General features: G+C 42.5%; 1 protein-coding gene across 1 annotated transcript in view; it reads right to left on the bottom strand.

The window, feature by feature from the left end:
• Positions 1 to 15,132: 15,132 nt before the first annotated feature.
• The window catches only part of LOC115538889 (cGMP-inhibited 3',5'-cyclic phosphodiesterase A-like), a gene marked incomplete at its 5' end in the record, with an annotated part of 16,447 nt that continues 4,391 nt past the window's right edge, over positions 15,133 to 27,188 (bottom strand). The window contains 13 exon segments of the mRNA XM_030350115.1: positions 15,133 to 15,908; positions 16,400 to 16,490; positions 16,549 to 16,719; positions 21,719 to 21,879; positions 22,030 to 22,252; positions 22,604 to 22,803; positions 23,135 to 23,242; positions 23,514 to 23,625; positions 24,033 to 24,166; positions 24,919 to 25,125; positions 25,350 to 25,426; positions 26,956 to 27,073; positions 27,076 to 27,188. The exon segment at positions 27,076 to 27,188 is cut by the window's right edge and continues 10 nt beyond it. Coding sequence (XP_030205975.1) covers positions 15,604 to 15,908; positions 16,400 to 16,490; positions 16,549 to 16,719; positions 21,719 to 21,879; positions 22,030 to 22,252; positions 22,604 to 22,803; positions 23,135 to 23,242; positions 23,514 to 23,625; positions 24,033 to 24,166; positions 24,919 to 25,125; positions 25,350 to 25,426; positions 26,956 to 27,073; positions 27,076 to 27,188 — 2,020 coding nt within the window.

Raw genomic sequence — 27,188 nt, 5'->3', positions numbered from 1 at the left:
TGTCCCTGTTCGTTTTCTTAATGCCTTCTTTCAGTTTGCTCAGGATATGAGATCCTCTTGTGAGACAGTCTTGTCGTCTCCTTTGGTGTCCTTGAAGTCTGACTCCAGTACACTAAAGACATCTATAGGTGTTACAGGAGGGAGTTCCTTTAAAGTGACTCTATGACACAGGCTGGTTTCTGTTTCATCAAGGCTTGGTGTTGAGTATCCAACAATGCTCCAACCCAAATCTGTGAGGATGGCGTAGGGCTCGTAGTCTTTACCAGTAATTACTTGTCTGGGTGTTAGTGTTACTGGTAAAGGAGAGGTGGCATAATTTTGTTGAGTGCTGTTAAGTGAGGCCATTTCTTGCAGTTTCACATGAAACTGCAAGACTGTCTCACAAGAGGATCTCATATTCCTGAGCGAACTGAAAGAAGGCATTAAGAAAACGAACAGGGACATCTGGAGATGCCCCTGCCCAGTTTCAGATGAGGGAATGTGATCCTGATTCACAAGAATGCACTCTTTAGTGTATGATGGAGGAAGGTTGATGTGGAGGCATGAACTGTAGCCTCTCACACGGAGCCCAGACACCCTGTCACTGATTGTGTTCTCTCCTAACAATGTGGTAAGTTTAAGCTTTACAGGGTAGGAGTCTGCATGTAATTGATTGCTCACTTCTCTGTCGATGAAGCAGCTGGCGCTACGAGTGTCTAATAATGCATAGACAAGCTGATCGTCAGATTGGTTTTTAACAGAAGACACCCACACAGGAATGATCATGGAAGTGATGCATGACTGACCTCCTTCAGTGACTGTGAGTGCCGTGGCTGTCGTGGTTTCATATACAGCGGTTGGATCTGTGTTCCCAAGTGACTCCGTCCCTTTCTTTTCTTCACGTCTTCTGAAGTTGTCATCATGAAGACAGGTAGGCTGCCTTCCCTCACATGTGTGGCGGTGACGACATTCCTTGGCGCTGTGATTTGCCTTGGTGCATCCGTAACACAGCTTGTTTTCCTTTATGTATGTTCGTCGATCCTCAAGGGAATTTCTCATGAAGTCTGGGCACTTGGAGAGTGGATGTTTCATCTTTGCACCACATGCAAGTGAGCTTTGGTTTTACATAGTTTGATTTTGATTAATCACTGTTAAAGGCTGTTTGGGTGCTGAAAACATTGGCTTTTGTCTCTCTTGAGCTTCTTTTGTCCAGTGATGAATTAGAAGAATGAAGAGCATGTAGAGACGTCACTGGGTAACATGCCACTGTAACCTGCCGATTCCAACGGGCTGCTAACCAATCAGGAGTTTTCTGAGTTAGCTTTTGGTTTTCTTCGCAGTCACTTAATATTTCTAAGCCTTTAACATGTGGCATGGCTTGCAGGTAGGCGTTCAGGAAGTCTGAAAATGTTCTTAACCCTTCTGCATCTCTGGGCTGTATTTTCGACCATTTTGACAATTTCTCCCTGAAGGCTCTTTGGACGACAAATGACTGTCCATAGCGATGGTTGAGCCTATTCCATTCATCTTTGTACGCCTCTTCGTCGCTCAGATAAAAGGTGCCTTCAAGGAATTGGAGAGCAGGGCCACTCACATATTTCTTGAGGTAGAAAAGTTTATCAGATGAAGCAATACCCAAGATCCACGAGTGAGATGAATGAAGCCTTCCATTCAATGTAGAGGATGGGGTCCCCACTAATCACTGTGGGCATTGGCATTGGGAGTCTGTTCATGGCTATGCTTTCTTGAATTGCTTTGGCTAGATGGGACACATGAGTAGGGGATGCTGCAGCTGCAATAAGAGGGTTTTGGTGGTTTACAGGAGGGCTGGAAGTTATCCGTCTGTTGTCTAGCTGTATCAGTTTCCTATCTGATCTCTCTGTCATAGACCTCTAGCCTGCAGCGAGCTCTGCAGCTGCTTCTGCCCTTTTTGCAGCAATGCTCGGTGTGTCAGAGCGGTGGCGAGCACCTGCCTGAGAGGCTGAAACATAGATGGAATGAGCATAGTCTTGGGCTGTTAGCTGACGAAGACGAAGCCTTTCATCTTCTGCATTGAAATCTCCATCTATTGCTGCTAAACGTTCATAAACAATTTTCAGTGTATCATTACGCACAGCCTTGCATGCATCAGTTTTGCATCTCAGTTCATTGGATGGCGTGGCACGCTCACTAATGTCATTGTAAGCTTTCGTGATGTCCTTTTTTCCTTTTTCAATTGTGTCCGCCATTCTAGCAAGTTCTGATTCTGAGATGTCTTTCTTTAAATTTTCCCTGCATGTTCTGATTAGAATTTTCCATTCTTCGTACAGGCTGAGAAGTGCCTTTTCTTTTTTACTGAATTCCTCTTTTAGGTAGGCAGCCATTTTCTCTATCGACGGTGCAGCCGCTGCAGCTGCCCGGGGCCCAGACGGCGTCCGGGGCCCATGGAGGAAGAAAAAAAAATAATCGCCCAGGACGGGAAATGTGTCAGGGGCGCCACCACAGGCTTAATTAATTGACAAAATTATACGAACCCAACACCGCAGTGAGCAGGACAATGCGACCCCCCCCCTGCTCTGAAGTCCTGTCGAGGGGCACAAAGTAAACATTTGCACCCGGGCATGATATCACCATGATGTTACGCCACTGGCTCTTACTGTAGCATTCCCCCGAAAGATGGTTTCACACTTGACTGATGGTTTTAAGATTTAGAAAAATCCCCAAATCCAACGTAAGAGCTGGTTCCAAAACACATAAACAATAAATCGTTAGCTTACTTTTCATTCGGTTTTCAGTCTTTTCATCACATTAAGATAGCATCAATTCAACTTAATAGGTGCCAATAAAAACAAACGAAATAATACATAAGCCACATTTTTATATCACAGTATTATAGTATACCTCCTCGGAGGGTGCTAAATATCTTTAACCGTCGGTTTATATTGCCGCTTTCGCTGAATCCCGTTCAACTTATTATTGCAGTCAAAACCCGCAGGATAACAGGAAATAAAAAACGCACGCTTCAAAATAAAAGCCTTGTGCTAATAAAACAGGAAGTCATGGCACGTTTCCACTGCAGGGTGCGGTACGGTTTGGTTCGCAAAGGTGCGGTACGGATTGCGTTTCCCCCGCCAAAAGTGGGCGTGACCCGGACTGAGCCGTACTCGTTTTGCGCTCGTCTTCAGTACTCCTTCCGTTGGGGTACTGAGACGCCTGAAAGGGAGCCGGAAAATTCGAGCTACACACCCCCTCCGTTGATTGGTCGACAGAATCGTCACTTCCGGGTGACGTGGGGATAAAAACAAACAAACAGTAGCCTCGAGGTATTATTCTTTACAATAACATGTCGCGTAAAACACTTGCTTGGGCGAACAAGGAGGTGGAGACGTTCCTCTGCATTCTTGGGGAGGAAGACGATGTTTACGTAGCTGCCGCGGCGATCGACATCCGGCCTACCTTAAAGGGTACTGTCGGCGGTGGAAACGCGACCTCGGAACTGAGCTGGGCTATACCGCCCCCTCCCTCCCGGACTGAGGCAAACCGAACCGGTCCGCACCCTGCAGTGGAAACGCGGCATAACACAATAAAAGCTTAGACCAAGGACTATTCAACCTCCTTAACAAGTGGGCCGAAAAGGAAAACCACTGGGGGTTCATGGGCCACACAGAGTAAAACTACGTGAATAAATCGCTACAAATAAATCGTTCTTAAAGTAGTGTTAACTTAATATATATGATACTACTACATGGAATAAACTTGTCAGACGCATTCCTTCCTTCTTCACTTTTAATCGTATCATTATAAAAGATTTTGTTCTCACATATTTAGAATTCAACAATGTTGTTTGAATCATCACAAAACAGAACTACTGTACATATGAGACATTTTGAGCCAGTGAGTCAGTGAGAAAGATTGCACTGCCTTGTTTGCCTAGTTTGGCTCATCCTGAGACACTCATGCAGCTTCTCATAGTTCATGGAGCAACGTGCCCTTGTTCTGATGGCATTCATATGAGAAAACCTAGACTCACACGTAGCGGTTGAGCCAAACATTGTCAGAATAAGTGATGCCAGTTCCTGATTGTGGGGTACTGATGCTGGCTAGTATCAGCGGCTACACACAGAAACCTGATTTGCATGCAGCTATGTTTCTCCTTTTTTATTTATTTTTTGCATGCAACCTCTTGCGGGCCAGAAAAAAAGTAAGAGGGGCCGCATTTGGCCCACGGGCCGCTAGTTGAATAGGCCTGGCTTAGACCATGCACAAATACGTTATGAAGCAACAAAAATACACTGTTTAACAGGGCTTTCTCTTGTTTAAAGAAAAAACAGGATTTGGGTTTGTTACACAAGTTGTGCATATTCTTGATTGACAGTAGGCCTCTTTATTGGCAGTTAATTAGCTTTTGGGTCATCTGCATACTTTATCATCTAGGCTCGATACGTAGGCTATATTTTAAGAGTCACTCACCAATGCGGCTAGATAAGTGCTAGTGTAAAGCAGTAAACGGAAAACAATTGATTTATTGAATTATAAATTAAATAATCTCGCATTTGGCTTAATTGCGTAACGTATCGACTCTTCGTTTGAGTCTCTCATAATACGGGTTTTAGCAAAGCCATGCCAATAGGGTAACCTGTATGAAAATGATTGTATTAGTGGCAGCATAAATGGATTTAGCCCGTAAAAACATAGACCCTAATTTATTGGTTGGTCAGCGATGCTCTTAGACTTGCTGCCCTAACCCTTGTCTTTCCCGGAGGAACCTCGTGATCATAATCAAAAAATACACGACTAAACTCAAGCTATTGGAAGATCCCTCTGAGATGTAGGCATTTCAACAAGAAGATGTCGAGAGGCATGCTTTTGAGAGATAGATCGTACGGGATTCCGTGTTTGCCTTCAGAGGACTGTGACCCGAAAATAGACCGAAGGAGAGAGCAGCGATTCAACATCTCTGAGTGAGGCACATCTACATGTAACCTAGTCGAAATGTACATCGAATAGAAATCGAACACATTTCAAGCTAAGCACATAGCCGAGGTGAAAGAGTACAGGTGGGCTTCAAACAGCCAGGTCACAGCCTGTTACAACAAGCCATGTATAAATGTAAAGGTTATGACGTCAATTCAGGCAAACAACGTTGTTCAATGTTCCTTTTAAGCGCCAGTTGTATTGTTACAACTGAAACCAGAGGATCATGTGCACATGGCATTAGGAGAAAATGAAACTTTTAGAGTTGCACCGGAGAGAAGAGACCACGGAACCACCTGATGTCTATTTTATTAAAGCAGGCTAGTCTACTTTAGTTACAATAAACGATTTGACCTTTTTTTCTTGCAGGTATATGCAATATAAATCAATGATCCAGAAAAACATAACCCTAACCCCATAATATAAAAAAAAATGCCTTTAGTCTAGATAATTCATACCTTACTATTATTAATATTAGGCTACTTACCAAATATCGGGTGCGGTTTCCTTTGAGCCTCCAAGCCGAAGTGAGAGAGACAGCGCCAGTAGACCAGGGGGAAGTTATCCCAGGCATGGGGACGACATGACGAGGAAGAATGGAGCCCCGACGGGTCTGCTATTCCACCCCTCTTCCCTGCTGGTAGGCTATATTGCGGTTTAATTAAAGGACCAAAGTCAATCCGTTGTTGATGTCTCCCAAAATATAGTCCACGGTGAACTTCATGCTCATCCGAGAGAGCGTCGTCATTATAAACTAAGTCATAAAGGTGCGCTCTCCCACGGACCTGGAGCCGCTCGTTCAGCTCAGCCAGTGACAAGCGGGCAGCAGCAGCGTAGCCTACAGTATGGAGGAGGACTGTGTCACAGGAACATCTGATCCACATACAGATTCTTCTCGGGTCCCCTAACTGTCTCTCTCTCTCTCCCTTTCTGTCTCGTCTATCGGTCCTAGCCACCAGTTTTTTTTAAATAGCAGTATTATACACATACAAACGCAGGCAAGAACGGGGTAAATATTGTGTGGCGAAAGGGTCAAAACGACGCCTCATTTCAGATGTGCGTTGATATTAATCGACGTCAAATAGGCCTACCTTAGTTTTTTTTACGGCGTATAAAACGCAGACGCTTCCAAGCTGTTTTTTTCGCCGCTTTTCCTAAACTCTAGAAAGGCGGTTTGGACAGATTAGACTGTTATGAAAGCGCGCTATTTGACACGTGCAATAGCGCGCTTTCATAACAATGAAATGACCAGTCTATTAATGCGTATTTCTCTCTTTCTCGCTGTGCACTACACTATGTGGACCTATATCGGGTGTTTTGTCCAACTCTGTGGGCCTAGTAGCCTATAATGATTTTTTCACTTGCATCACCACGTTTGTCTCCCTTTTCTCAGAAAGTAGCGCATTGATCCATATTTCCGCCTGCTCCGAATGTGTTCAATGTGCAATTTATGCATGTTATGTAGGCCTACATCTATAGTCTAATATGAATAAAACGCAGATAAAACCCATAGGGGTCTAACGCTGCTCTTACACATTGAAGACTGCAGAGGTTGTTGCTTTTTTGCAATTGGACCGAATAGATTATTTATAGCAATTGCAAGCGAACGATGAAGGGATAATTTATGGACTAGTGCGGTCTGATTTTGGTTAATTGGTTTGTTGATCGGGTGAAGAAGGTGCATAATTACGAGCTGCGAGAATCAAGAGGAGGAGGCAATTTCACTGATGAAAACGTTCAATTGAAGGAAAAACTAGCTTTCAAACAGCTTTTTGAGATAGGCCTACTCTGCACATTTTTACGGCGTAATGAAGTTCAACGGCGTAATAGCAAGTTTAATGAAAGTCACAACACTTCTCTGTTTTGGCACCACAGTGGTGGAAAGAGCTACCTGCCGTTGTCAGGACCGCAGAGTCGCTCACCAGCTTCCGAATAAGACTCAAGACTCACCTGTTCAGAGTTCACCTCTGCATAGCCATCCCCTCCCACCCCTCTATATTGTATGTTGTACGTCCTGGCACTTTATGTATTCACATATTGTACAGTAGTAAGAATAAGTTTATGCACCCATGCTAAAGTTAACGTTTTTTTTGTGAGATCGATCTTAATGCCTTAATTAAACAAATGAGGAAAAATCAAACCTTTTAGGCCACCATTTTCTTTGTGAATGAATAATGTATCGTAAATAAATGAATATTCTTCATTAAAATACAGGGTGCACAAGTAGGCCTACAGCAGCACCTATATGTTAAATTCCGATAGAGGCAGGCAGATATGTATTTTTAAAGGCCATTTACTTCCTGGATCCAGGATACTATGCAACCTGATAAAGTCACCTAGGCCCACATCATCACATACCCCTTCACCATACCTACTGACATGTTTTTTTTTGGCATGGTTTTATTTCAGTTAGGTTTAGCTGGTTTGATTTGCATTGAGAAATCTTTAGGCTAACTAACAGCTATTAAGCTAACGGAAAAGAACCATGCCAATCTCTAGGTATGGTGAAGGGTATGTGATGATGTGGGGCTATTTTAATTCCAAAGGCCTAGGTGACTTTATCAGGATGCATAGTATCCTGGATCCATGAAATAAATGGCCTTTAAAAATAAAAATCTGCCTGCCTCTATGATAATTTAACATAGGAGTTCCTATATGCCCCCTGTATTTGATTATTCATTCACAAAGTAAATTGGTGACTAAAAGGTTTGATTTTTCCTCATTTCCTCATAATTAAGGCATCAATTTCCAAAAGATGATTTTTTTATTCCCCTTTTTAGTAAACTTCTGCATGGGTGCATAAATGTATTCTTACCACTGCATGTCATACTAAGTTATAGTACTTAGTTGTGTAGCATCTTATCCAAGCTATCTTTAGTGTATACGGGGAATGGGTTAACTTAGCGAAGTTAGTTAGTTCGTGTTTTGCACTTGGTTCTAGGAACATCCTTACTGTACCGACAGCGAAATATCGTAAGAATGTTATTCTTTTGTGAGTGAGTGGCTTATTGCTCTGTTTAACTTCCGTTCTGGCTTACTGTCTGCCACAGCATTAGCAGTTCAGTGTGTTCAATGCACTTGATCCGGCTCAAAAGGTTTTGGGGTTGCAGTGAAATGGGTAGCCTCCAATGTGCGATTACAATGTTTGAGGCAAATTGTAACAAATTGTAACAAATTGTAACAAAATTCTAACAAATTGTGCGTTGGATAAAAGCACCTGCTAAATGCCCTAAATGTATTTGTAAATGTACAAAAATCCCATCATTAAGATGGCGTTATGACCCATGGCCTGAAATTCCTGGCCTCAAACATTGTAATCGCACATTGGAGGCTACCCATTTCACTGCAACCCCAAAACCCTTTGAGCCGGATCAAGTGCATTGAACACACTGATCTGCTAATGCTGTGGCACACAGTAGGCCACTTTCTTTAACAGCAAGTTAATCAGAGCAATAAGCCACTCATTCACAAAATAATAACATTCTTCCGATACATTTATCTGATAGGCCTACAGCTGCAAGTATTTCCCTGAATGGCATCCACCTCCAAAAACTGTTCTATGCAAGTTGCAAGTCGATCTAGTTCCACTTGAACACAGTTATGTTTCAAGCAGAGGAAAGTTTAAAGGGTATAGGTATCTAGTGATTTTCTATTATTTGCATTACATGATGTGTCAAAAATTACACAGGGACAGAGCACAGTTAGGTTAGCTGGGACAAGACCTCAACCTCTGCCCTGTTCATGACAGAGAATTGGAACTCTGCTTGTTAAAACCTGCCGATGTTCTGAGAAACCAATGTGACCCACTGCTCACTGAAGAAGGCTTGAGGAGGAAGCCTTGCATTATCTGGAAAGATGTACACCTTTACATTGCAACATACAGTTCCTTCTTTTGGTTGAGCACTTATGCAGAGTATGCATAGCCTGTAGTTTGCAGAACACCTATCTGTCCAACGTTTCTGCCAAAATCAAGGGTCAAATTAGACCACCTATGGAGTCCTTGAGTTGTGTTTTCAGATTACATATTTCATTACGTCACATATCATTGCAACTGATGTAGCCATACCAACACTGTGAAGCCAAATGCCACTTTGATGCATCAACTTTTACTGCATACACAAGTATGAAGCCAGCCTTTTTTTTTGTGTTCATTAGCCTGTTGGACAGATATTTATCTAATACAATTATTTTCCCCTGAGCTTTGAGTCTAAGGATGAGGATGAATCCCACATATTTGACAATACAAATTTCCAAAAATGGAGGTGAGGCAAACAGATTGTCATTGGGATTTTTCATGAATGAAAGAGGAACACCACTACATTGTGAATAAAGCAAAAATTGATAACATAAACAACATTTTTGGGGTTGAAAGAAATATGTTCCTGAGGGCAGAAAAAATAGCAGAATACAGAAAGCCAATGTATGCATGTGCATGTGTGTGAAATGTGTGTGGGTGTATGTGCACATTTGTGTTTTGCTGTGTGTGGACTTTTCTCAAACGTCATAATCCTAAAGCAGGGATCCGAATTGTTTGTTTGAACAATGATGTACTGTGTGTTAATACATCAGCATTGGTGTATGTATTTTCCTGTTTCTGTAGCTCACAGTGCTGTTACCCCGGATAGTTTGTTTCAATTCATTTACTTGTGTTGTGTGCCTCATTTATATTGTCTACTGTAGGAACATACAGAGATATGAGAGTATGGAGGAGATATGGATGTTTATGGATGTGAAAACATATTGCTTGATGTCTGTATATAGTTTATAGTGATTCCAGGGTTGTGGCTGATGTTGTTTATACCACAGAATTGTTAAATACTTGATTTTGAGTGGTCAATTGGTGGTCAATTGTGTGAGGAATAAACCATGATCTGGTGTCTTGTTATTAGAAAGAAATGTGATGATGCGGACAAGGCTAGAGTTGCCTGCCATCGCAATGTATGTATGTATGTATGTATGTATGTATGTATGTATGTATGTATGTATGTGTGTAATAGGTGTTCTGTGATTGATCAATTATGCACACCTTGGAATGTTATTTACCGATCAGAATCAGGTGTTTAACAATGCTGTGGTGTAATTTTCAAAATGAGACACCTCTACCTTTTAACATTTCCAATTCCAATGCCAAAGCAACCAGCAACGACTGAGCAACCCTACCATCTAACCAAATAACAACTTCCTGGCAACAATATAGAGCACTCTAGGAGTCTCCTAGCAATGGCCCGAACACAGAAGCAACCATCCGAGTAATCATCCCCGAACACCTTTGAAACCCTGAACATATAATACTCGCATCAGTACGTGGAAACCCAACAGTAAGCCAACCAGTCGGGTAAGTGATGACTCACACACAATCACCAGATTTTCATGAAATGTGAATTCCATTGTAACCTGTTCTTTACTAGAACATTCTAGGGGCTCAGTCTTTTCATTATTATTACCGCTTGTGATGTAATGCATTTTCCATTAAAGTAGCTTACACTTAAAAATAGCTGATCCCTTTGCATATTTAAGGCACATATAAGGAAGTCCATCAGATTACAGCCAGTGCACAAGGGACAACCAAATAGTATCTAATAGTTCCTATTGATAAGTAGACATGTGTATACAAACTGACATACACAAACATAGACAGAAGCATCAACTATCACAGTCATTTCTGATCATTATGAGAGAAGTCAGTACTAAAATGCAGTAAACTTATGTGTAGCAGTGTTGAAAAGAAATAGTACATAAAAAAGACTCACAAACACAAAGGTTTATCATTTATAAATGTTATTAAACCATGTTCACATTACAACATCAACACTGTTCTGCTAGTGACAGCTTCTAATAATCTCAGTATATTGTATAGTTAGTTTGTTATACACAGTCAAGAGGCACTTCCATTTATTCTGGCAATAGAGGAGCTACAGTATTGTGTCTAACTTACAAAACAGTAAAAATAAATATTTTTGTAAAACGTTTTTGTTGTAATATATTTGTTGAATCTGTACAGCATATACTCATATTTCTTTTTTTTTTTACAAAATCAAACAATTACCAGGAATAACATGTAGTATTTTCTTAACAAATACTTGTGAATCGCATAATTTCCCCCATTCTATAGGTATTGCTACAAGTGTTAAGTGCAAGATAATAGAGCAAAACATAAATATTGAAGTCTGTGAAGTAACAGAAACATACTAGTCTCACGTGTCTTGTTTTAAACATGATACTTTGTTTTGGTTTTCCCTTTGTCACAAGAAAAAAAGGTTATTAGCATTCAAACAATGCACATACATGCTAAAATTGTATGGTTGCAAGGACATAGGCCCCGCATCTAGCAGAAATAACACATAATAGAAAATAAACAACAGTGTTTTTGGTTCAAACCGCCTAAACGCCTTCAGATTCATGCCCTAGAAGGGCATTCCCCTTGAGTGCTAGCGCTGCACATAGACATAGCAGTTATGCAAACAGTATCGACAGAAAAAACATGTTGACGAAGGACGGGAGATGGGTAATTATTTAAATCATTTGATGGATAAACGTGATCTTTCATGTTTTTGCACTACCTCATACTCTACTATGTCTAAGTGTTTACACTGGTTTATACTATTGCAATGCCCTTCCAGACCACCTGCTCTGCAACCAACCAACAGAAAAGATAGTGACCACACTAACCGAATGCTCCTTGTTGAGGTTTCCTTGTGCGTATCACGTAAACACAGAGACCTCAACACGTCTTTGGCTTGCACAAGTGAATCTGGTGCACGTTGGCCCTTGTCCTCTCCCTACAGCTGAAGTGGGATGTGCTTTTGTGAACAAAGGTAAGCGTGTGAAGCCAACAGTAACATGAAGTGTGGTGTCTACTAGGCAACAAATAAAAGTAGTACAAAATACGAGTGGATTACAATATCGACAGGTTGGCTGTGACCGATCGTTGATGAGTGCAGCCACGGCCACATGACTGGAAACACTGGCTCACATATGAATCTTCTTTTATACGAACTAAAAGAGTGAATTCTAAAAACGGATGTACATAAGAGCATTCATCGATGCAGCTAGAGTATCACGTGTGTCAACGCGTGGGTGTTGGGCCTGCCTAACCATTGGACTTATCACAACCTCCAAAAGTCACTTTTCAGAGAGATGACTTAAAGAGCCCAGACAGAATGTCTAAATGGATGAATATGTGCATTTTAGAAGAAGCTTGTTTATTTGCATCAAAATACATCGGCTTGCTCTATATGATTTTAGCATTTGGGATTGAAAATGAGGTGATAAGATTCCTAGCTGCCAAACAGCACATTCTGGGTTATGTTATTATAGTTCTAAAGAGCTATATTGTAAATACAATTGATTTAACTTAAACCCTCATTAGCCTATTTTCGCTAGGTAGCCATGATTTTCGTATTACTTCTTGAGTATTCAGCCTTTACCCTCACTGACTGGGTTGAGCCACTAGGCTGTAAGTGCAGTTAGCTTTTGATGTCTGACCAAAGGTAGATTTACTGTAAATAATTCCTCAGGTTATCTAGGGAAAATTGAATGAATCTGTACATGAAACCACCCTCAGAGTTAAGCTTTACATTATATTGACAAAAAATAAATCACAGTTCTGTTTATAGAGGTTCAATACTGGTCCTACCAAGGCAACATTAACTTTTTGACGTTATTTCAAAACTTGTGTCTTATTACCATTCCTGCATGATTCAAATATAGTTACCTATATTTTATTTTTGTCTGACGTTCTCTGTCTTTGTGTTGTGGTCCAAAAAAATCTATAGTTCAAAGTTATACAAATAAATATGTTGGTTTGCCACAAACCATAGAAAATGTAAAATGTATTCAAACTGAACCTCAACCTTTTTTTAGCTTTTCAACTGTTATAGTGAATGCAGATACTACGTGCGAAAAGTGAAATTGTTCGACACAGCTTTGTCTTAAGACTTGAGACCATACCTATTTGGACTACTTAGCAACAATTAAAGTTAAGGATTTGGACACAGTGTTGAAGATGTACTGTCCAAAAATCCATCAGCACTCCTCAAAAATTGGTGAGGAGTGCTGATGTTTTTTTTTTTTAATTTGCTGTTTTTGTTTGTGTTGGGAGAGAAGAAAGGCATCATCATTAAGAGATATCTTTCATGAAACTATTTTGCATACGTAATGACCCAAACTCTTAATGAGCTTAGTGGGAGAAAAACTGCCCCATTATACCATTAGATCCACCTTCAAATCCTTCATCAATCTCTTAATCTCCCTTTAGGTAGAATGCCAATTCAACATGGACCATGGAAAGCTTGGGTACAAATGTATGTTTGCTTCCTTTCTAAGTTTTAGCATGACCTATAACTTTCATTTGAAAATATTGATGGATGAATTGGAATTAATATAAAAGTGTCTCTTTTTGTTTGGAACACAAACAAAACAGGTAAAACAACTTCAAATTGGACAAAAGCATGCGTTTCAATCAAACCTCATTGTCTCATTGGTAAAAAAAACAACCAATTATGCCTACAGTCCTCATTATCATCATCGTCATCATTAGGATCCCAATTTCCATCAATGTCAAAGTTCTAGACCTGGTCAGAGGTAAGTGATGGTGAGTGAGTGCGTGTTAGTGAGTGAGTGTCTCCAGAAGTGCATAAATCACTGATAAGGAATCCAAGCATTCTCCCCATCTGAATCTACTGCCATTTCCTTCTCCATAATGTCAAATTAAAGGGACGTTCATCATGCTCTGAAACCCCTCACCCTCAGCCTCACTGTGACACCGATCCTAGTGGAATCTATACTAAAGTATTCCCTTGTGTCAAAGGGTCGACTAACAATGTGCTATTGGTATAATATGGGGACAACATGTTCAGCGGCCTTCAAGAGTTGAAGATTATTTCCTGGCCTGGTTCACATAAACACACAGCCTACATACCATTCAGTAAGAGCTCCCGTGAACAATGAACAACAGCATATATGATGGAGGTAAGTAAGTCAGTGATATAAAAAAAAACTATGTTTAACCAGCACTATGTCAATAAGTGAGGCGACCTGTAAAGCGTACCTTCCCTGACCTTGGGAGCATTGAACTCAATGGACGATAGCGTGGAAAATGTGAAATGAAGTGATGATTAGCTGTCGCTTAAGCAGGCAGGGAATGTGGAGCCATGAAGTCTTCTAGCCGGGTGCAGCCTGGAGGGTCAGCTACAATTGCTACATTTAATATGGAACATGATCCACTGGTCTGCCTGGTGTTTAGGCCTACCTACAGGTTTGCCATGGCTGCACCAGACAAGGGGAGCTCCTAGTTGGACTCCCTGAAGGAATGGAAGTCAGTTTGAAGTGGCTTCACGCCGTTCTTTATTTCACCATGTGTATTGGAAAAGATGGCTTTCTTACTTTAGCTTTATAAAAAAGTGACATTGACGGACTAAATGTCATGCATGTGAGGATTAAGTTTAGTTTCATCATTATCTTATCTACCATATAAGTCTGATAGATACGTAACAAAGTTCATAATATGATTCTGCAGAGATTCAGTATGCTTCCCCGGCTGTGTTGGTTCTTCCTGAGCGTTGTGATGGGATAGGTAACTCGAGTGAGTTTCATGAAGAGACACAAGGAATAGAGCAGGGATGGAAACTAAAGAATATAACATGAGAAAAAATTGTTTTGTATGCGTTTTCCTTGAGCGAGAATAAAGCTTTTTGAATTACGTATTTTAAGAGCTACAGGGTTCTTTGTTAAACGTCGTATTCGGTTCTTAGCGTGGGATGGGTTCTTATTGTTCCATTGCTTCTCAAGGGCCTATTTCACGAGCCAGAGGCTTTCAGGGGACGCCTCTGCACTGGTGATGTCGTGAGAGACATATGATGCATCTGAATACTCATACTTGACTGCTATATAGCAGGCATTTTGTAGTACGTCACAAATATAGCGCGTCCGAATGCTCCGTACGCATTGTGTAGTAGGTAAACAGTTTCCGAATGCATACTACTGCCACAGTATACAACGGTAGGTCACTACGCTATCCCACAATTCAGCCGGAGTCTGGTAACCGTAGAAGAAAAAACGGTAGATTATCGCAGGTGACTTAGGACATGATCTCCAAACCTACGGTGGCGTGTCGGTGGCGTGTCGGAAGCGTTCGGAGGCGTTCTACGCATAGCCGTAGAACGTACTGCATTAACGCTCAAGTAGTAGACACTGCACGGAAATAGTATACTTAGTATTCGGATGCACCCATGGCTACTCTTGGGCGGGGATGATCTGTAAATTATTAATGCTATGAAGAGCCTTTTCTATCGGCCGTGGTTCCAAAGAATGACACTCTTTTCCAAGATGAGGGCAACAGACAGCTGGCAACATACTTCGCTAATTATAAGACAAACTATACACACAGTCACAGACATACAGGATTTCTTTCTCTTGTGTTTTCTTTCTATCCAAGTCCCCCCCCCTCCCTTCCCTTGCTTATTGCACCTAGCAGACGTCCTCCGTGAATCTCCACCCTGTTATTTTTTTTCTGAGGCACAAATTACCCGGAACATCTTCTACAGTGTTGTGTCAAGGTGATGTGCTGGCTACCGCATCAAGAGATTATCAAAAAGAAGGAAATAAATTGTATTAGTTTAAAAGGTCGAAGTTCAAAGTTCGTTAAACAACCAGAAAATAGGATACGTTTGGCTACTCCTCCTTTTCCACCAATGTCTCTGGAAATATTTCCTCTCCCTCGATCGGCTCTACCTCATCCTCTTCCTCGATGCCGTTGACCGGCTCTTCCTCTTTGCTTGCTGACTCCTCCTCCTCCTCGTGAATGATGGCTGTGATTGGCTCGCCGGGGCCACTGAGGCAGTTTGAATCCTCTTTCTGGGCCTGCTCTTGGCTCTCCTTGGCGATGACCCTCTTCCACATCTCGTGGTTGTCGAGGAGGTGCTGTGTGATTTGGCAAAATACTTTTCTCCTGGTCTTCCGCAGAGGGTCTTGTATCTCTGTAAAAGCACCGAGACAGAGAGGTAAAAAAGGGCAGGATTAACGGTCTAATAATAGACGTAATAAACACCTTCTGGCGGAAGAAAACCAGACTGAAGAAACTATTGTGAGCATTCTTTCCACAAAAAGACAACATAGATGTGCAACACACACTACTTGGCAGGACTAAACTAGGACATGCCTTGAGGAAACTCAAAAGACCTCAAACTGTGTTGTCTGTCTTTGAACCAGAACTGAGTTGTCAAGATAATAAGATTAGATTAAAGCCTTTAGCAGCACATTACAAATCTTCAGAAATCCGCCTGGCAGTTGATTCGGGCCTCATTCGATTTGGAGACATGCCAAGCAGAGACTCAAAGACATACTGCTTTTGAGCTTCCTTCGTGGCTGTTAGAATCAATGGCTCCACCCCGGTGTGCTGCCCCCGGGGACAGGACAGCCTGCGTCTGTTGAATGGTAATGACGGCGGGGATTCTTATACAGTACATACGGGAGGTGTCGGAGCTGGTCGAATCGTCTTCCTCTGCCGTGTCTTCATCCTCATCCTCGACTTCCTCGAGCTCCTCCCCGACGTCGCCGGCCTCCACGTCCTTGGTGGGGTGTTGGTGGTGGTGGTGGTGGGGTGACGGTGGCGGTGGCGCTCGGCCGGCGCTCTACCCAGCAGCCGGGCATGAGCGCGGCCGAGTCGTAGGCGGAGCAGAGGGGGCCGACGATGTGCGTGATGAAGGACTCCTGCAGCTCGGCCAGCTTGGGCGCCGAGCGGTCCATGAAGGGGCTGATGGGGAGGCCCAGGCTGGCCTCCTGGTCACCCTGCCGACACCAATACGTGTTAGTATCATAGCGCTAGCATAGCATAGCATAGAATCATTGGTGAACTGGAATGTACCCTTCTCTCTTCAATGGGGACTTTCTGCATGGCTCAGGGGGGGGGGGGGGGGCAAGATAGTGGTGGTATTAGGGGCTTTGACTCGAGCCCATAGGTTCTGGGTTTGATGAAGAACTGGAGGCATCCTTCAGTACCCGTGATGCCCCTAACCCCTACCTGCTGCCTGAAAAGTATCTCAAATAATTCACTTTACACTTGCCAAGGGTGGAGTCCTTTGCACCCACCCTTGCCACTTTTCAATGTAATCGATGATGCAACATTTCAGATAAGGTCACTGTGCAGCTCAGCCTCCATGTGTGAGAACATTCCTGGAATATGAGAATCATGAAATGTCATGGGTGGGGGACTTGTCATGGTTTTTTACTCCTGGAAAATACACCCTGTGAGTTGGTTTAGTCACGATGTACACGTTGATCAATCATTTTGATATGTTTCAAAGAAACACTGTTCTTCATTTGTCTATTTTAGAAGCGTTTTCTGATTTATGTAATTTTAATAAGAACGATACCAAAGATGAAAGATGAATGGATGCCAGGTGATACCCGGCTTTAAATGCCCAGTTTAATGAGTATCAACGGCGCCATGAATGACATCGAGCCAAACTGAATGCTGTTTTTCATTTGCCGTTTGGATATGCCTCTTTTCCAAGCGTTGACATAATGCAGCAGCTTACTACAATGTGAGAGCCATATAAACCAATAAGATGTCTGGGAGACTGCAGCTTCCCATTGTACTCGGCCTGTGTGCGGATGTGTAAGCTGGCAACTGCTCATTCATTGCCTCTGGAAAATGGTTCCTTGAAAGTGGGTCAAGAGTACCACAAACAGAATACCATCCAGTTCTGACTGTAGCTCATTTTATAACTGGCTGCCTTATAAGACTAGAAAATACAAAGGACATGGCACGGATAGTGTATTTATGCATAGATATCTAAGGCTCAGCTGACGGTGGGTGTTATTAGAGGATAGGGGGGGAGATTAGTATTTGTATTCACAAGACGACGGATAAAAACAAGGACTTTCATTCTTTTATTCAGGTATGTGTATGCAGACGAAAAGATGCAAAGCCAATTCACGTGACTTGTATAATACCTGTTGATGTTGGACTGTGAATGTGTGGGCATTGGGCCATTTGGAGTTACATTGTTTTTGCTAGCTCATGGTCTTTCACAGGCAGTTTAATACATTGTGAGTGGAGGCGAGTGGAGAATTAAAACCAGGCAGCGGCCAAAGAAAAGGGCCATTGAAAGATGTTGACCGAGCTAATGGACGTGAACGTACGAGAGCCTGTTCTAGGGGAGCTGGATTAGGGGCCACACTGAGCTTATGTGGCTTATCGGCTGCAAGTTGCCCTGAACAAAGCTAGCTGAGGAAAAGCCTGATATAAATAAACGATGCATAGCTACTCTATCCCCGTGGAAGAAAAAAACAATCAATTCATAACATCTGCCCTGTTCTGTCCTCTCTGTACAACCTCTATCCGCCTATGAAGAAGCATAGAATTAGTCAGCGTGCGCTCAGTTTTCCTTTGTCTTTTTTCATAGATTGTTTGAAAATAGAATACCATCTGACGGAATACAGATGTAACACCGTGCAACTGTTATAATTGGATCTTATCGATCCCATTAAGGCGTTCTATACCGTGGTTCTTGCAGCGATAATACCACGTACGTATACTGCAGAGTCTCCTTGATTTCAATTACAATGGCCCCCACCTCAGCCATACATGACCAGAGCATCCGTATAACCGTGTTTGAATGTTCCATTTCAAAGGACAGGGGCAAGAGCTCCTGTTGCCATGGCGACTAACGAAAGCCTTAATCACAACATACACACTTGTGTGTGTGTGTGTGTGTGTGTGTGTGTGTGTGTGTGTGTGTGTGTGTGTTTGTGTGTGTGTGTGTGTGTGTGTGTGTGTGTGTGTGTGTGTGATATGCGAAAAGGGGAGGATAAAGAGGAAGATAAAAGGGACAGAGAAAGACAAGGGTGGGTGAAGAGAAGGAGAGACTGGCATGGCTTGACAACCTTTCATCCCTGCTCTGGCCTTGGTCCTCGCTCTTACAGCAAAAAAGTGCACATCATGGCTGTGCATTTGTGTATTAACGTGTGTGTGTGTGTGTGTGTGTGTGTGTGTGTGTGTGTGTGTGTGTGTGTGTGTGTGTGTGTGTGTGCGTGTATGTTTACTCTGTTTTGATGAGGGACCCTTTAATTAGCTCTCTTTGATGGTGGTGTAATCTTTGTGATTAAGAATGAGAGCTGCCAGCCTGATGACACATCTAGGTCAAACTCTCGTGTGACAAGGAAACTCTCCCTGTGCTCATCTCCCCTCCCTCGCTCCTTGGTGCATAGTCCCTTCCCATCTCTCTCTCTTCTTCTACTCTCTCCCACTCTCTCCCTCCCGCCTCTATCTCTCTCTGTGGCTCCCCCTCCCTCCCTCCCTCTCTACACCTCCCTCCGCCGATCCGTGTCTGCCTTTTTCCCATGCCGTCTCCGGCTCTCTGTCTCTCTCGAGCTAAAAGGACACTCATGGTTTACCCGGGTAAAAAAACGAAGTTTGTGTATTTTGAGCATTTATGCCAGGGGTGGATGTTGAAATTGAGAAGACTAAATATACAGAATGCTCTTTAGAAAAATATATTTTTTCATTATTCCTTTTCTTCTTTTTATTTATACTTTCTTTCAAATGTTATTATCAGGAGAACACAAATATGCTACATCTATTGACAGTGACAATAATCTCCCCTATGGATCTTCACAGCAAGCGTTCACCTTCAAATCATGCTGTTGCTATGGATGCCATCATGTGATGTTTCTTCGCCTAATCCCAATTTCTCTTATTCCTCGTCACAATTCTAGCATGACCAATCAGAATCACTGCTACTCAATAGCATAATCTGTTGCCAGGCAATACATTCCTTATAGAATATAGAGACGCAGTTGATGATTAGCCTGTTCCCATTTCTGAACAAGAGTCATTGAACACGCAGATATATTTCTCTCGAGATTCGATCGCTACTTATTGAGATTTCCAGTGAATTATCAATGGAATGACATTCACCTCAATTGGATATAAAATACTAATCAGCAAAGAATGGGGATAAGAAGAAAATGGGAGAGACGTTGACAGTAATGTGATATTCTGATGTTTATGTAACGGCGAGTCACGGTGAAAACAGAATGAACCCTTCATATGGCTGAAGGCTGAATCACTTTCACCATGTTGAATCCCTGCTTGCTCCAGGACTCTGTGTCCTTACACACCCCTTAAGCTGAAGAATAATTCATAATACATGGATTAATAATAACCAGGAACATTACACTGAATCCTACTACTACTACTATTGATGCTGTTTCTACTAGGCCTAAGATGACTACGAGGGGTGTAAAGATTCACCGATAAGAATCGCTAACCGGTTCGGATTAACACAGATGCGACTACATCGATACATGGGCCCCTGAATGTTGCCAAAGAACATTACTGAAAGCCCGTTTCGATATTACTGGTTAAGAAGAAATATTTATTGCGTACATATGCAGTTAAAGGTTCTCAATACTGTTCAGATTGTGAATGATTACGTGCTTATTATCCAACCCCGTTCTTGGATATGTATTTAAAGGCCTCAAAGTCAACCTATTGAAAGTGTTAAATAAAACAAGGCATGAACAACTATCGTGGAGGGCCATGAAAATTAATTATTTTGAGCAATCTGATTGGTAGAATTGTTATCTATATTTTGAGCAATCTGATTGGTGGAAAAAAATATAGATAAGTGGTAGTGATAGTGGTGATGGTGGCTGTGGTGTTGATGATGGCGTCAAAAATTTTAGCGACCTCATTGGTCGAAAATTTCCAATTATTTAGAGCGATCCCATTGGTCGAAAAGTTAAATTGATTTCCAGCGATCTGATTGGTCGTAAAAAAATATTTATTTTGAGTGGTCTGATTGGTTGAAAAAATATCTCGAGGGATCTCATTAGTCTGAGTTTTCAATATATTTCGAGCGATCTGACTGGTTCGAAAATGTATATTTATTTTGAGCGATCTTATTGGTTGGATATTTTTTTTATTTTGAGCGATCTGATTGGTCAAAAAATATATATTTCTTTGGAGTGATCTGATTGGTCGAAAATTTCAATTCATTTCAAGGGATCACATTGGTCGAAAATTTCTATTTATTTCGAGGGATCTCATTAGTTGAAATATAAAATTTATTTCGAGCAATTTCATTAGTCTAAATTTTCTATATATTTTGAGCGACCTCATTGGTCAGATTTTTCTATTTATTTAGAGCGATCATATTGGTTATTAATAATAATATATTTCAAGGGTAGTTGGAAATTTCGACCAATCTGATCGCTTGAAAAATATAGATTTTTTAGACCAATCCGATCGCATGAAAAAAAAGTTTTTTTAGGAACAATCAGAATGCTTGATGTTTAGCTAAATGTGTTTATTGAGAAAGGGGACTGAACAGCTTCAGGAGCTAAATGTGTTTATTAAGAAGGGACTGAAGCTTCAGGAGCTAATGTGTTTATTAAGAAGGGGACTGAATAGCTTCAGGAGATAATTGTGTTTATTAAGAAGGGGACTGAATAGCTTCAGGAGCTAATGTGTTTATTAAGAAGGGACTGAATAGCTTCAGGAGCTAATTGTGTTTATTAAGAAGGGACTGAATAGCTTCAGGAGCTAAATGTGTTTATTAAGAAGGGACTGAACAGCTTCAGGAGCTAATTGTGTTTATTAAGAAGGGGACTGAATAGCTTCAGGAGCTAATTGTGTTTATTAAGAAGGGACTGAATAGCTTCAGGAGCTAATTGTGTTTATTAAGAAGGGGACTGAATAGCTTCAGGAGCTAATTGTGTTTATTAAGAAGGGGACTGAACAGCTTCAGGAGCTAATTGTGTTTAGTAAGAGAGGCCGTACTTGTTGGTAGAACTCGTTGACGATGCCATCGGTCCACTGCAGGTGCAGCTCTTTACACTTCAGTGGACCATTGATATCTGCCAGCTTGATGCACATCTGGCACACCAAGAGACGGTCGTTTTCATTGGTCCAATCGATACAGGACACGCCCTCTTCGCCACCTGGGAACCGGAGATATCATTAAAGGGGGGGCCACGGTCTCCCCCTCAGGACTAACATCAGTCCTTTCATAGGGCTCCCACGTTTACCTGCAGTTCAAGACAATGAGGATCATAGCAAGTGCGAGTTTTGCCTTGTTTTGTGAATCAAACATGTCGTTCCTATGTTTACCTTGGCGTTGAACTCAGCCAGGAAGTCAAAGTGTTTCTTGAGGTCGGTGGCCAGGATGGCCTCAATCACCAGGAAGCGGAAGCGCTTGAACTCCCCGTGCTCCAGGTTGTTGAGGAAGTTGAACTCTGGCCGCGACATGAAGAGGTTCCAGGCGGACGCCGCATGGTGGTTCTCCAGCACAGAGCGGTCGTTATACAGAACCGCCTGCAGGGGGCGACATTAACACACATTAATATTCCGACATTAATATTCCCTATTGGTTGTTTAATTTTTGTGGCGCGTTAAAGTAGGCTGCTAAATGTTGAATTTTCAATTCTGTAACATGTTTATATGTGAAAATCAAATCTATAAAATTTGCCACACGAGAAATATGGGAAAGCAGGTTAAATTCTACCACACATGTGTACTATGGGACAAGCACACAGGGGTTGTCTATGTACGCAGACCACCAGATGATCCACAGTAATCAGTTCTAATTCCGGGGCTCCCTGCGCGTTCTTCCATCCATCTCCAGATAGCGTTCGTGGTACAGGATGCAGAGGCGGGAGCCTGTACCTGTGGGGCGCTGGTGGCCACCAGGAAAGCGTTGGTCCTGCCCGGGTGGTCGTAGTCGTGCATGGCAGCGGCCACGTACAGCGCCATGAGCTCCAGGGCCGGGATGAGCCCGGCCAGGGAGCCGTAGCCCTCCCCCTGCTGGGGGCTCATCTTGGAGCACAGCAGGCCGGTGGCGCTGGGGCTGAGGCCGTTGGCAGAGTCTGGGGGAGGAGAGAGCGACAGAGAGGTCCAGTCAAACGCATATCAATCGGATTGAGAAATAATATCATCATAATAAAATTAATAAAGAGATAGTAATAATGAAACATTTAATGTTTTGTTTTTAATTTTACAATGAATAAGACATACAAATATGGAAAGAGAGAACTAAATACACATTTATTTTTTGTAATTGGTATTTGTGTGTATTTGTTTGCTTGCTGTGAGATGATGATGATGATGACGGAGATGGTGGGTCTGATGGAGATCCTTATCCACTGGGATTTCCTGTGTGACGTGTGTGCTTTGGTGTGTGTGTGTGTCTGTACTGACCTGGGTGTGTGCTACTGTCCTCCAGCTGGTGGGTCAGGCCGGGGATTGGCTGAGTGGTTAGGTACCACACTGCATGCAATACGTCGGTGGCGTGAATCCGATTGTGGTCTGGGAAAAAAATAAAAATGTAATACCCTGATAAACATGTAGAGGGCGACATTACCAAACAAAACAACTGGCAAATTTGTGAATGAAATTCTACACACGTGAATGAATAAATGTTATAAAGAATATTATACAATTCTATGGGTTTCTTTGTTGGTTATTGATACTTTTTTATCAGGTGTTAGTATCCCAATTAATACCATTGTGTGGTGATTTAGAGGTTTAAAGAGAGGGTCCTTATAGGCATAATTAGCCTTACGAAAACACAACTTACATGGGATGTCCCTGTATCCATTTTCCAAAGCACCGAAGTAGTTCATAAATTCTTGCACTGGAATCTTAAATGTCTCGAACAGACCTGTGTCTTCAAACAGCTTGTAGGACACCTTGTTCAGAAAAAATATCTGATTTAATACTCAAGTCATGATAATGAGAACATCAAGCCCACTGAAAAGTTCAGAAATGTGTGTGATTTAATTGTATGTGATTTAATACTTAAATGTATGTATTAAGTAATTGATTACATTTATTAATTAGTACATCTAGTAATTTAGTACAATAAGTAATTTAGTACACTCAGTTTATTCAGTAGATTTAGTTATTTAATACTTTCAGTCATTTAGTACATAGTAGCATGGTGCCAGTTGGAATTGAGGCTGAGAACAACAGTACACATTTCCGAGATAGCACGTGCCTCATGAAAAGGGCACAATACCTAGCAAACGACAATGTGGTCGTCACTCAGCACTTTCATTACGATGCTAGACACATGGACCGAGCCGTGGCCGTTCACCTGGCTGAGGATGCAGCCGGTCTTGCCGTGGGTCTTGTCCACCAAGCTGAAGATGGGGAAGTTCCAGCTGTTGAGCTGCGCCATGAGGGGCTGCAGGTCGGGAGGCCCACCACCTCCAGGGCCTGGGAGGCTTTCTCCTTCTGGGTCAGAGGTCACGGTTCCCAGGTCAGAGGTTAGACAGGGGATTCAAACTAGAGGATTCAAACTAGGACGAACATGTATTCACAGCCCAGGGACTGCCCTTCTCCAGTGATTCGCCTGCTGGTGTAGTGGCACCCAGCGCTTTCACTGAGCACTTAATATTGACACGGTGACCTCATTGATTGCACTATTGTCAGGACTCAGGACACTTGTTAAGGGAGACGTCCTCTATATGCATGGCAATTGTACCTCCGTCAGGGTGGCTGAGGATTCAACTTTGACTGCAATTAAAAGCTTAGTTTTCACATCTTTCAACTTGGTCAACTAAAATTCTTTGCAAAATCCAGTGCATGCTAGTATACAAGTACTAACACAAACCAAACATGGTGATCTAACCATGGAGAAAAAAAATGAAGATTGCGTCATACTGGGACTGTATGAATGGAAGGACCCTAATATCAATGTAACAAGCCGCACCTGTTGTTCCTGCCTCTCCACAATGAATAGCATCCAGTAACCAACCCATAGGTTCTTATTGTAAATCCATTGCCATAAGAAACGAGGGATATCTGCTGGCTCATTGCATCGGCAGGAGAAAAACATTCTTTATCCTAAAAAGTCATACTGAGAGCTATTTGTTTTCTCTCTCCCTAGAGAGCATCCATCGACAGCTGATATACTTCACCATGAACTAACGCTTTTATTTGTGTGTTTGTGTGTGTGGTGTGTGTGTGTGTGTTTAGGCCTACCTCGGGGGAATCAGGGACAAGGGGGTGGAGACTGATGCCCTCGTTCCGATACGGCCCGGGCCCATCCCGGACCTCGGGGGGCTTCTTGCCCCCCCCTTCCCCCTCTTCATCGTTCTGTGCAAAGTCGCTGCTGTCACTGTGGTTGGTCTCGAAGGTGCTGTCGTAGGTGCTGTCGTAGTCCGATGAAGCAACCGCACGCTCATCTTCAGAGACAACATGGATGGAAATGAAGGTATTATAACCGTGGTGGCGGTTTTTAACCATTTTTTTATTTAAATCGTTCCTGTGACGTTAGTTGTTGTAAGTACAGTGTTTGGTTGAGGTTACAACACAGTGTTGTTTATTGTGAAGCATATGAATTGGTCATGCATTGATTTAATACAAACTATTTCTCACTATTGATGGTAAACCCAGTAAAGATTCTCACCCGTGTGGGGGACTCTCTCCTCTTTGTCTATAGATTCTGTGCCATGGTTCAGACGATTGTTGAGGGGCCGGCCACAGCTACCAGAGACATGCACAAATAAGTTTATAAATGAATGAGAAAGGAAGCAGAAGAGAAAATAGAAGAGTGCAAGACAGAAGTAGAAAAGACAGCATTGAAGTATTTTTCTTTCTTCTATCTCTATAACTCTTTGGCCAACGTAAACATCTTCAAAGGTTATTCAAAGATGCAACGTGTACGATTTGTTTCAAACTCTCAAAAATTAAGTACGAAAGTTATGTCGTCAAAGACGTCTGAGTGTACTCTCTCATTAGTGCAGTGGTTCTCAACCTTTTTTGAGCAAACGCTTACCCTGATCCTCTGGCGCCCCCAACGCGGACTCCACGAAAACAGATCGAACGCAGAGGCCTAATAAGGCATAAATATTTTGTATTTGAAATGCAAGAGCCTTTTCGTGGAGACTACGCTCAGAGCAGCTGGAACTGAACAAGAGATAGAAGGAAAACGAGAAAAAATTTGATATTTTTTTCTTGCTATCGGCCATGTTTGATTGTGTTGTGTAGGTTATTGACCTGCTAACCCGCGAACTTGGGTTATGTTTATCAGCGTTACTATAGAGATCATGACAATAGCTGTTGTAACGGGAGTCCGGGCGTGTGCAGGACCGAATCGCGCTGTATTATCACTGTTCCGTTGGGCATAGACAGTAAAAAAGTAGCTGAGACGGTAGAGGGGTTAGAAACCAATAAATGAAAATAGGCTTTTTATCTCAGGTAGCCTATTCTTTCACCAAAAAAAATAAAAAAAATAATAAATGAACCCCCCCCCCCGAAAATGGAATCACGTTCCCAGCGCCCCCCTAGGTTGTGCGAACACCCCCCAGGGGGCGGTACCGCCCCCTTTGAGAAACCATGCATTAGTGTGTGTACCCTCTCATACCACAGATTTGTACCTCAAGAAATCACTATCACTATGGCCACTGGGTCTTGTCATGAGAGGATGAAACAGTAGCAATGCCCAGAGGGCATGTTCTATCCATCCAATAAATGATGGCAACAAGAGTTAACATTAGTGCTGCTTTCCACCGCTGGAGAAAACTCGTAATGAGTAAAGGAGTGACATTTGATGCTGAACTTTGCAAAATTTCTTCTAGACTAGTAAGTAAACAGCTTGTATAATAACACTGTTTAATACGTTTGCCAAGTTGTTGATGAACACGTCTGAACATGGTTCAGACAAGTGAGAATCAATAAGAGTGGACACCACAACTTTCTAATAATATGCTGCCCTCTATTTGTTTCGAGTGTTTAGGACAATTGGCCAAATCGTACACGTTGCAACTTTAAACAAACATTGATTACATAACAGCTGTGTTGGAAGAATATACAAAGAAGCTCATATGGAAACACATGAACACACACACACACACACACACACACACACACACACACACACACACACACACACACACACACACACACACACACACACACACACACACACAAACACAAACAAACTCTCTCTCAGGCATTTGCTTGCCTGTTCCCACACACAAACAAAAACACATCTCCCGCCCCCCAGCATTTACCCGGTACAGAGCGAGGGGGGTCTCCAGTGGAGGGTGGTGGAGCTGGGCGCGCTCTGGCTGTGTGTGAGGGCTCGATGGCGGCTCCTGGGGGCCCCGGGACAAGGGGTGCGCTCCGCCGGGGTCTGACTGGCTCAGGCAGCTCCACGGGGCAGGTCTTAGCAATGGGGCTGGAGAGCGGGCTGGCCTGGGGTGGGGGGGAGGGGCAGGGTGAACCCAGGGGGGAGGCCGGGGGG

The sequence above is a fragment of the Gadus morhua genome, unplaced genomic scaffold (assembly GCF_902167405.1).
Source record: "Gadus morhua unplaced genomic scaffold, gadMor3.0, whole genome shotgun sequence".
In the NCBI taxonomy this organism is placed as follows: Eukaryota; Metazoa; Chordata; class Actinopteri; order Gadiformes; family Gadidae; genus Gadus; species Gadus morhua.
The sequence above is the reverse complement of the archived record's forward strand: the minus strand, read 5'-3'. Positions and strand labels throughout refer to the sequence as shown.